Here is a 12,055-nt window from a genome sequence, read left to right as displayed (position 1 = left end):
ATTTATAAAAGTTTATCTTTTTAAGGGGGACAATTCATGACAAATCCAAGAACACCAGACAGAATCCCTGTTTCATGCACTGCCCCCTCAAACCCTGCACTGCGCCTGTATATGTAACTGGTATTGGCCTACTGTTTTGGATGTATAGGAAATACGTGTGCATGGTACTTCTGCTCCCTGCGCCCCCTCTCTTATCTGAACGTTTTACAGCCTGCTACACAATATGCTTTTGTTCCTAACTCATATGTAAATGTAGTAGGGAACATAAGACAGGCATGACCGAGCTTCTGCACTGTATGTAGTTTTTCTTTTTGCGATTCACATTAAGATAACCGGTCCATGTTTTTATTTATGCGCTCTGCCTATAGTAAATGTTCGTAATTATGCCATGACCAAAGTTAGTTTGACACTAGCAATAAATTCTCCTGGGCAATTTCACATGTCTAATTGAGTGTAAGGGTACGTGAGTGTCAGAACTCCCGTGGTTCATATCTTCCCTGAGGTATAATTGATAACTACTTGCCCCTCTTCCTAGAAAGTGCTCAACCAAGTAAATTGAAATATGAAATATTGCAAACGCGTTTTAAAAAAAAAAATATTCAACTTAGACTTAGTCTGACTAGCAGAAAAAATATAGCAACTTTCTCATGTCATGTTGCCTATCAAAGGGGGAGATTTATAATCCAGATAAACGTTGGTTAATTGAAGTAATTTCTGTTGAACTTATTAATGCCTTACATATTTCTCCATAATGGAGAGAGAATAACTTATCACTAGCATAACAATTCGCAGAAAACAAAGTGAACTCGATACATAATTACATCCCAATCACTGCCAATAAAATAGAATGAAGAGAAGCCATAGCAAATAATACGACGTATATCTGGAGACGGGTCAGCATAAAAAAAAAATGTTATATGAAAGGTTTCGAATTTTACAGCCGCAGCTTTTTAGTGGATGGGGTTGTCCAGTTTAGAAAACACATTACCATATATTCTGAGGTAATAAAGGGTGTTTCTATGGTCAGCATTCTCATCTCTTGGCCAGTCAGGGGCCGGCCTTCAGATAGACGGCGCTGCATGCAAAATTATCTTTTGGTGCCTCACCCCATCATAAAATAATGCCCCATAAAAAAGTATAGTGCCCCCACACAGTATAATGCCCATTTAGTTCCCTTCATACAGTATAATAATATTTAGTAATATATTATAACCCCTCCTGTAGGTGCGCCACGCAGCCCCCCTCCTGTAGGGGCGCCACGCAGCCCCCCTCCTGTAGGTGCGCCACGCAGCCCCCCTCCTGTAGGTGCGCCACGCAGCCCCCCTCCTGTAGGTGCGCCACGCAGCCCCCCTCCTGTAGGTGCGCCACGCAGCCCCCCTCCCGTAGGTGCGCCACGCAGCGACCCCTCCCGTAGGTGCGCCACGCAGCGACCCCTCCCGTAGGTGCGCCACGCAGCGACCCCTCCCGTAGGTGCGCCACGCAGCGACCCCTCCCGTAGGTGCGCCACGCAGCGACCCCTCCCGTAGGTGCGCCACGCAGCGACCCCTCCCGTAGGTGCGCCACGCAGCGACCCCTCCCGTAGGTGCGCCACGCAGCGACCCCTCCCGTAGGTGCGCCACGCAGCGACCCCTCCCGTAGGTGCGCCACGCAGCGACCCCTCCCGTAGGTGCGCCACGCAGCGACCCCTCCCGTAGGTGCGCCACGCAGCGACCCCTCCCGTAGGTGCGCCACGCAGCGACCCCTCCCGTAGGTGCGCCACGCAGCGACCCCTCCCGTAGGTGCGCCACGCAGCGACCCCTCCCGTAGGTGCGCCACGCAGCGACCCCTCCCGTAGGTGCGCCACGCAGCGACCCCTCCCGTAGGTGCGCCACGCAGCGACCCCTCCCGTAGGTGCGCCACGCAGCGACCCCTCCCGTAGGTGCGCCACGCAGCGACCCCTCCCGTAGGTGCGCCACGCAGCGACCCCTCCCGTAGGTGCGCCACGCAGCGACCCCTCCCGTAGGTGCGCCACGCAGCGACCCCTCCCGTAGGTGCGCCACGCAGCGACCCCTCCCGTAGGTGCGCCACGCAGCGACCCCTCCCGTAGGTGCGCCACGCAGCGACCCCTCCCGTAGGTGCGCCACGCAGCGACCCCTCCCGTAGGTGCGCCACGCAGCGACCCCTCCCGTAGGTGCGCCACGCAGCGACCCCTCCCGTAGGTGCGCCACGCAGCGACCCCTCCCGTAGGTGCGCCACGCAGCGACCCCTCCCGTAGGTGCGCCACGCAGCGACCCCTCCCGTAGGTGCGCCACGCAGCGACCCCTCCCGTAGGTGCGCCACGCAGCGACCCCTCCCGTAGGTGCGCCACGCAGCGACCCCTCCCGTAGGTGCGCCACGCAGCGACCCCTCCCGTAGGTGCGCCACGCAGCGACCCCTCCCGTAGGTGCGCCACGCAGCGACCCCTCCCGTAGGTGCGCCACGCAGCGACCCCTCCCGTAGGTGCGCCACGCAGCGACCCCTCCCGTAGGTGCGCCACGCAGCGACCCCTCCCGTAGGTGCGCCACGCAGCGACCCCTCCCGTAGGTGCGCCACGCAGCGACCCCTCCCGTAGGTGCGCCACGCAGCGACCCCTCCCGTAGGTGCGCCACGCAGCGACCCCTCCCGTAGGTGCGCCACGCAGCGACCCCTCCCGTAGGTGCGCCACGCAGCGACCCCTCCCGTAGGTGCGCCACGCAGCGACCCCTCCCGTAGGTGCGCCACGCAGCGACCCCTCCCGTAGGTGCGCCACGCAGCGACCCCTCCCGTAGGTGCGCCACGCAGCGACCCCTCCCGTAGGTGCGCCACGCAGCCCCCCCCTCCCGTAGGTGCGCCGGGCAGCCCCCCCCCTCCCGTAGGTGCGCCGGGCAGCGCCCCCCCTCCCGTAGGTGCGCCGGGCAGGCCCCCCCTCCCGTAGGTGCGCCGGGCAGGCCCCCCCCTCCCGTAGGTGCGCCGGGCAGGCCCCCCCTCCCGTAGGTGCGCCGGGCAGGCCCCCCCTCCCGTAGGTGCGCCGGGCAGGCCCCCCCTCCCGTAGGTGCGCCGGGCAGGCCCCCCCTCCCGTAGGTGCGCCGGGCAGGCCCCCCCTCCCGTAGGTGCGCCGGGCAGGCCCCCCCTCCCGTAGGTGCGCCGGGCAGGCCCCCCCTCCCGTAGGTGCGCCGGGCAGGCCCCCCCTCCCGTAGGTGCGCCGGGCAGGCCCCCCCTCCCGTAGGTGCGCCGGGCAGGCCCCCCCTCCCGTAGGTGCGCCGGGCAGACCCCCCCTCCCGTAGATGGCGCCACTGTAGCTCATTGAAAGAGTGGAATTCCCCTGTGGCCAGGTATTTCGCTCCTGGACGGAGCGCTTGACCTCTTTCCAACGCTGTGACTGGGGATTCCACTCCAGTAGAAGCCCCGGACGTCTGTCCATTTATGCACCGTGATGTCAGGGGCTTCATCTGGAGCTGAATCACCAGCTACCGCGCCGGCAACGCTGTGGCCGGGGATTCAGCTTAAGAAGTTGCCCCTGATGTCACTGTCCATATAGGGGGATTCTGCTCCTTCAGGCAGCTACAGTGGCGCTATCTACAGGAAGGGGGACGGTGCTATCTACGGAGGCTGCAAAAAATCTCACATGCATTTCGCGCAGTGAGGAGGAAAGCAAGCATGGCTGTGGTTCAGAGAAGTGTCGCGGCACCCCCTGCTATTGAATATGGTGTCGCTACCGCTGTAGCAGCCACCGCGCTTCTAGCGGTGCCGACAGCCATGGGTGGGGTGGCACTGGCGCCCTCATGCCTAGTGTCGCTAGTACTAGCCACTTTGGCTGCTACAGTGGTAGTGATGCCACTGAGAAGCGCCCCCCAGGTGGAAAGGCAGCTGCTGGGCCCGGGCTTCTGAAACACAAGCAGGGGAAGGCACCCCCTTCCACCTGCTGGAGTGATGCGCCCTGATGGCACAGGTCGCACACTCCTAAGGCTGGCCCTGGCCAGAGTTCATTGTCATACACTGAAAACACATTATGAATGAATACTGTGTGATGCTTAATTTCCCTGCAGGGATATTGAACACTGAGGGTCGTTGTACACGGGTGGATTTTTCTGCCTGGTAAATTAGCGACAACACAGCATATCGAACGGTGCTCATTTTCTCCATTTAAACAGAGCAATAATTGAAATGTATGGGGGGAAAACAATCCTAAATATGATCGTATGTCCCCATACATTTGCACATTTTCACAGGGAAAGGTACTTCTGACTACTGATCTTTTTTGGGGCCGCATAACAGTTTACACAGGACAATGATCAGAAACTAGTGTTTATATGTGCGCATGTTGAGCTGATCATTGACCTGTGTAAAAAGGCCTTTTCTTGCCAGGTTTCCCCACAGTTTACATCTGAGCGCTGAGTGTCCCAGCATGGGAACACTGTAATCTGCTTATTGCCAAATGTCCCTACAAGTAGGGATTGTTCATTAAAGAGGCTCTGTCACCAGATTTTGCAACCCCTATCTGCTATTGCAGCAGATAGGTGCTGCAATGTAGATTACAGTAACGTTTTTATTTTTAAAAAACGAGCATTTTTGGCCAAGTTATGGCCATTTTTGTATTTATGCAAATGAGGCTTGCAAAAGTCCAAGTGGGCGTGTTTAAAGTAAAAGTCCAAGTGGGCGTGTATTATGTGCGTACATCGGGGCGTTTTTACTACTTTTACTAGCTGGGCGTTCTGACGAGAAGTATCATCCACTTCTCTTCAGAACGCCCAGCTTCTGGCAGTGCACAGACACACAGCGTGTTCTCGAGAGATCACGCTGTGACGTCACTCACAGGTCCTGCATCGTGTCGGCCACATCGGCACCAGAGGCTACAGTTGATTCTGCAGCAGCATCAGCGTTTGCAGGTAAGTCGCTTTACGGGAAGGTACCCATGGCCAATCGAAGTCTATGGGCCCGTAATTACGGGCGTTTTTAAGTTCGTGTGCATGGGGCCTAAATGTCCTGTTTTTTGTGGGATTTTTCCCTGGCGGACTGGGGGGGGGGCTTAAGTGTCCCACCTATGGGCATGCAAATTTTGGCAAGTATGCCTTTAACCACTTGATGAACAAGCCTGTGTAACCTAAATGACCAATTTTTTCATCAATGTAGCTGTGTGAGGGCTTGTTTTTTTTCGTGGGGCGAGTTGTATTTTTTTATTTGCACCATTACGGAGTACATATAATTTATCGATTTTTAGCTTTTATTTATTTATTTTTTTAATGCAAAAAACAGCAATTCAGACCTTTTTTTTATAGGGGGGGTTTTCAGTTGTTTGGTATAACTAATGCATTATGTTTTATTCAACGGGTCGATTGCGGCAGTTCCTAATATGTCACTCTTTTAGGTAAACCATTTTTTTTTTTAATTTGTGAAAGATGTTTTATTTCTAATAATTTAACTTAATTTTTATTAAACATTTTTTTTCGTTACACTAGGAGACTTTAGGCAGCAATCCGTTGATTGTTTGTTTTATGCTTTGGAATACATTGTATTCTAAAGCATTATTTCCTTTCAGTGTGTGTTTCTGGCATGGCCTAATAGGCATAGACCAATGACAGACCTGGGGACCTTTGTTAGGCCCCCTCCCTCTGTTCTGTCAAACACCTTAGATGCTGCAGTCGCTATTCACCGCGGCATCTAAATGATTAAACTGGCGGGATCAAAGTCATCTCCAACCCTGGCACTTGCGGTAGGCTATATATAACATCCCAATGATTGATATGTTTTCCTTTTCAGAGCAGGAACTAGCACATGATCGTGACCGATATATAGGTCATTGGTAGTTAAGGTGTGGACAATCCCTTTTGTTTGTTAGGTCCCTCAATGTGAAGCTGGACATGTGCTGGATCCTCCAGAGAGAGATGCTTTTTCTAGCTAATAAAGGATCTAAATAAGGGAGCCCACTCTATTGATTTAGTACATAGTAAGAAAGTATTTGAGAGTTGGTTTTCTAAGCCAGACATCCCTCTTCATAAAAAACTGAACAGCATTCCGAAAATTTGTTTAGTGTCTCCTAGTGGACAATTCAGTGCAGTACAGTATCATGGAGTAGCATCCCCTCTGTATTTGCATTAATAAGCTATTACAGGGTGTTTACTATAGAACATGGCCTTATCTCTTTCAGCATCATCTAGAAAAATCAACACTAATTTTCTCTCTGCAAACAGAGATCTTGAAAATACAGGAAGCCATAGCGCAAAGACCTAAACCTGAAGGAGCCCATTAGCCAATGGATTCTGTTGGGCGCCGATGGTATCAGTTGTACAACGGAACGGGCACTTCTGGTATTTTCGTTGATTTGCTCCTCTGACAGAGCAGAACAACGGAATTAACGAAGCAGATGTAAACGAGGCATTAGAAAGTTGCAGAACTTTTCATTATAGAGGGATTAATCTTTATTTACAGAAAACTCTTAAGTCCTGTCCAAAAGGGAATTGTTAAACATTAATCCGGCCATACAAATAAGATTATAATTGCCATTCAATCGTCTCTGCGATCGTTCGTACGATGATCCCACCAGTAGCTGAAGAGGCTTAACTGGCCAACTAAACTGGGGCTTGCGCAAAGTGGCAAATGATCGTCAGAACTTTCCAACCTGGCGATTACAGTTTCGCAGACAGGTCGTGTTCATTTCAGCCATCTTTTATCTTGTGTATGGACAGCCTTTGGGTGCTCCACCTGTGGTGAACGTTGTATAAGGGGAAATGTCGACCGCACAATAAATCGAAACTAAACTTATGTGCAATTTCAGTTGCCTAAACACTAAGTCCGAAATGCCTGGTTACATTTCAGCTACACATAGTTTTAGAATTTTATGCGAATGATTATTCGTGATGGCCAACTACCTACACTGTATCTGTCTACTTTTTATTTAACCAATTTAGTATAGTATTTTTTAAAAAAAATATTTGCTTTTGGTCTGTGAATGTAAGCGGTAGACCATGTGGCTGCTATGGGGCCTTACCTTTGCTTCTGGGTTAGCGAGAACCTATATGAGACTCTCCCCTCCAGAGGAACTACTGTATTAGAAAATAAGGGGGTAGGAAATTGGCCCAAATGTCTTGGAAAGGGACTGTCGAGTTGGATACAAGGATCAGACCCTACTCCTAGCACATAATGAATCATGAACCAAGTTCTCCCTGTAATAAACCAGAGAAAGAGAGTCCGTATATATCCACATGTAAAAAACTTTTTATTACATAACTTTATTAATAATAAATACACAGAATTACAAAGAAGAGAATCTAAAAATGAGTCCTTGACTAAGTCACAAATATCAATATTAAACAAAATATTACATTACATCAAAGTATACAGTTTATGTTGATAATCGAAATTGCTCCTATACAGGGTACATCTATGAAAAATAATAAGATGCAAATGCAATAAGTACAGCAAACCAGACCGTTAGACCATTTGCCTAAGGCAACTAGTGTTCCTAAAAAAGTAGCAAGTGTCCCTATTGATCCACTAAATGCACTTACCCATAATTAAAGGAGAATCGTGTGACCCAGAGTATGGAAGGCTCCCTGTGCCTGTATAGTTCTCCCCACCCCCTTAGTTCAAAAACACATGGTTAAATTGACTTCTTATGAATTTAGCCCGATTTGTTCCCGAGTCCTTGTTCCCGAGATAGGAAAATTAGATTTCTAGTCCCATAGGAAAATCCCAGAGTCGGAAGCATGCGATTTCTATGTGTGTACAGCTATACTACATGAAATCACGTGTCTTTTTCCATAAATACAACACCATCACTTACTCATGATTGACATTTCTGATGTGATCTATATTCTATCAGCAGATATGGAGTTGTTCGCTTACTATATGTAGCCAGGAGATACTTGGCAGTACATCTCAAGGGTACACATGCGCCGCATTGATGCTCAATACTAATGCAGCCGTCAATTTAGGCCATGGTGACCTGTGAATGCTTTTTACTTCAGAGTGCAGCAGCGTAATGTCTTTCTCCACAGACTAGATGCGGCTCAGCTTACAGATATTTACTTCTTCTCTTCGTCCTGCTTCCCGCAATCACATAACCCTTCTATTTTACTTCTCTTGTCAGGTCTGACTTTGAAAAGGGCACACATTTATTCCAAGGATCTAAAAATACGTAGTCTCGCCACTGATTTATGTCCAGAATAATTATAAGGGTCACTACTCAGCATTACGTTCAGACATGCTTTTCTGTTTTATTAGTACATACAGCCAAGGAGAGAACATGTCTAGTTTTTTTTCTCCTCGGATATTTACAGGTCTGTCAGACCAGTGACAAGGTGCACTTGAAACAGGAGTCGCTAGAGATGACCTCTGCTGTACTTTAAGAAAGATCACTCCAAAAACTTGTGAACTGATAGGATGTTAGAAACCATCCTTTAGTCTGGTATCTTGGCATTCTAGAATCAGTCACACCAATTCTCAGTTTTCCCCATACTTAGGCCAAATTGTGCTGCAACCGTTACTTGTGTTTTCCTAACCCTAAATACAAAGAGAAAAACCATTTCTGCTGATATATTCTGTACCTATAGGCTGCTGTAATTCTGCATTCTATGCAAAATCACAATAAAATGTAAAATGATTAAGCTTTCTAATGCTTCCATTACCTAGAATGTCAACCTCATACGCTTTGCTGTGAGATTAAAGTTTCCAGAAACAGTGCCACTTTGTCCATGGGCTGTGTGTGGTATTGCAGGTCAGCCCCATTTACTTGCATAGGCCTAAGCTACAATACTAGACACAGCCCATGGACAAGATTGACGCTGTTTCTGGGGTAATAAAAGCAGGCTCTTTTTTTTTTCTCGTTTTGGACAATCCCTACCTGTGTGAAAGGTCCCCAAACACTCTGCTCATTGGTTGTTATCATCTAGGCAAGAGACCACCAAGTGCTCATTTCCACACAATGGGCCATCCATGTAAAAAATGGTTGCGCTGGGTCCTCCACAGGTAGACAATGGGTCCCACATAACCTACTCTTGTAAGGGTATATGGAGGTAATGTAAAGTAGAGCCCCTTTAATAACAACATTTTATTGTAAAGACTTGTGCAAACCTCAGGCATCACTTTGAAGAGGTTCATCTGATTTTACAACAACGTGAAGAATATGGCAGTAAAAGATGGAGACAAGTGTCACATTTGCATGTTGCTGACGGTCTGAGGATTAGGATATATACTGGTTGCTTTGGATACATCCCCATTGAAAAGACTGTAGCTGGTAGACTGCATCCAGTGTGTGGGATAAGGGTGACAGTACAAAGTAAATTCCCATATCCTCTACAGCGGTAGTCCTACAGATTCAAGAAGAAGATGGCAAAACCAGCAAGGACGCCATATGTAGCATTATGAGATCTCTTAAGCCATTGGCAACAGTGTAGCGGATTGTTTGCCGTTCTCTAGATAACTGGATATTTAGCTTGGACTTTACAGTCTAGTCATGTGCAGGTTGTGTATCGGAGCAGAGGTTGCAGTGTTTTTCAATGTTCCAGGTTAATGGGATGATTCTTGTGGCATCGTCTTCAGCTTTCCTGTCAGAGACGCATTCCACTGGCATAGACTTTCATTTTTATCTCGTCCTTTATACCGCCTCGTAAAATGAAGCCGCATGTCATTAATTATACCGCCATTTGTGTAATTGTTTTCATTTCGTACCGTCAGTCTGTGTCAAGGGTGAAGATTTGAGAATCTGTTATTTTTCTGTAAACAAGTATCCCACAGTTTTAATTGATACTCCGATGGCAAAATGAGACACTAAGGTTGTGGTTGCGACTGCTCAGACTATTCACGTTTTATTGTGGGCTCTTAAAGTGGAAACGAATATTGATAGGAAGGTTATTCTAGATATAAATGAAGGAGCATTCGCTCTGCTTAGGAATTAGCATTTTTTTTGTTAGTACTTGTAGTAATATTGGCATTTATCGAGCACATAAATGTAATATAACAGGGTTCAACCTTTTTTTATGTATTCTGTAGTTTATGCCTGGGTTCCATTAGGTCACTGGGTTGCTTAGGCTTTGACCATAACTAATCTGACGTGTATCTCACTAATAATGTTGGATTTATTTACCGTTTTCTCAAGGTTTGATCAGATAGAACGATTAATATTTTCTTCCACATTCTAGGTGGTTCATAAACACTTTTACTTGAAGCGAGCAGAGATCATGGCCCAGTGTGAGGACTGGATAGTAGATATTCAGCAGTTCAGCAGTGACAAACGTGTCGGCAGGACGATGTCCCACCATGCCGCAGCATTAAAGGTAAGTTGTTTGAATTGTCCATAAAGTGCTCATAGCCCAAACCGTACCTATAGCGGATAACCCTCTAAACATATTGAATACCGATCAGAATGAACTAAATGATGCTTGTTAAAGGGATTTTACAGGATTAGAGAAACCATGGATGCTCTCTTGTAAAAACAGTGCCACACCTGTCCGCAGGTTGTGTGTGGTATTGCCACTCAGCCCCATTCACTTCAAAGGAGCTGTGTGGCTGCAAAACCAAACACAACCTATGGGCAGTTGTGGTGCTGTTTTATGGACGAAAGGAGCCATGTTTTTTTAATCCTGTACAACCCCTTAAAGTTGTGCAACCAAATGCTAAACATTTCTAGACTTCTAGTTATTCAAGTGAACCTACATGTGGGATTGTGTAAGTCATTCGGAGAATTTCCTCTTGCATGATCAGCACGTCCCATTACCTGTTGATGTCAGGGGGTCCCCGGGGCTCCTTGGAGTAGGTTTTGTGCACACAGCAACTTCCATGCAGCACTGTGGCTCTGGAGAGAACAATTTATTACAACGACATGCTGACCATACTTTTCCTTGTGCTTTCTGTGCAGCGACATACGGCTCAGCTCCGAGAAGAGCTCTTAAAGCTCCAGTGCCCCGAAGGCTTGGACCCAGACGCTGATGAGTCTACAGAAAAATGCCTTGCCACAGCAAGCTGCGAGGAGGCTTCATTGCACGACCAGGTCAAACCCAGCAGCAGTAAAGACAACCCTGGTGACTTCAAATTCTGATCTGCATTGGCATGGACTTTTACACACACAGGCTTTGAAGCACAGCCAAATATGTCCATAATTGTATGTAAGAAGCTAATTATGTAATAGTTGATGAAGCTAAAACTATTCTATGCCCTTAAGGTTATACAGATGAATTCAAGATGATCTTTTACCTGTAAAAGAGTGTAAACTTCTTTTTTTTTTTTGTGCTTTTATTTTTCAATTGTGAGAACCACTGATTGGTATGTTTAGCAAAATGTAAACAAGAAAATGGTGAAATCACTGAAATAAGGGAAATGTTCCTTACGAAAGAATGTTTACTGAATGTTTTGTTTTTTTGTTATTTTTTACACCGATAGATTGAGGGCGTTGTAACAAAGAATATATATTGGTCATTCTTATTACTATAACTATTTAAAGACTGCAAATTTTCACAGAATTTGATAGGTTTTGGCCATACCTTCATTCTCATTTTTTGATTTCTACAGAAAACTCCTGCAATTCTTCAATAAACTTTAAACAGACATGCTCCCTAATAAATGAATTACTGGTACATTTTTCTTTTTTAAAGAATAAATCTACTATGGCAGAGCCCCTAGAACTGGAGTCTTGCTCTTGTTAGACTGAATTTTTCAGTCTGTTTTATTTGATGCACATGAAATAAATGGACATGGTTTTACCTTCAGTTCCTGCTCCATTCTAGATTCATCCATTTCTTCGTTTCTGTTGGGTTGTGTCACCAAATGCACGTGACTTATAGATGGTTTTGTGTCTGTACGTTTCACTAATTAAATATTACATATTTGCATTCCCCAGGGATGTAAAATTACACATGCAAGTTCATGAATGACTAAGTTATTCTTAATTTTATTCGTTTCTTCGGACTTGATGTGGAGTAATGTTCAAAATGATCGCCATATCCAGTAATCCCTATTAAGTTATCATTATTAGTGGTGATACAGCAACCTAAAATATGATCTATTGTAAGTCGCATTAACACTTCCTGTAAAAAACAAGTATAGGACTAAGCTGAAAAAACACAAA

The 12,055-nt window shown here is 47.0% G+C and overlaps 1 protein-coding gene across 8 annotated transcripts in view; it reads left to right on the top strand.

Annotated features, from left to right (window-relative positions):
- Positions 1–11,696, top strand: part of BIRC6 (baculoviral IAP repeat containing 6) — a 237,943-nt gene extending 226,247 nt beyond the window's left edge. For all 8 annotated transcript variants that reach the window (XM_075862828.1, XM_075862827.1, XM_075862825.1 and 5 more), the window contains exons 73-74: positions 10,134–10,268; positions 10,850–11,696. In XM_075862828.1, the coding sequence (XP_075718943.1) occupies positions 10,134–10,268; positions 10,850–11,029 (315 nt within the window). In that variant the 3' untranslated portion in view covers positions 11,030–11,696. The remainder of the gene's footprint in view (positions 1–10,133; positions 10,269–10,849) is intronic.
- The last annotated feature ends 359 nt before the right edge of the window (positions 11,697–12,055 follow it).

The sequence above is a fragment of the Rhinoderma darwinii genome, chromosome 4 (genome assembly GCF_050947455.1).
Source record: "Rhinoderma darwinii isolate aRhiDar2 chromosome 4, aRhiDar2.hap1, whole genome shotgun sequence".
Lineage (NCBI taxonomy): Eukaryota > Metazoa > Chordata > Amphibia > Anura > Rhinodermatidae > Rhinoderma > Rhinoderma darwinii.
The sequence above is the reverse complement of the archived record's forward strand: the minus strand, read 5'-3'. Positions and strand labels throughout refer to the sequence as shown.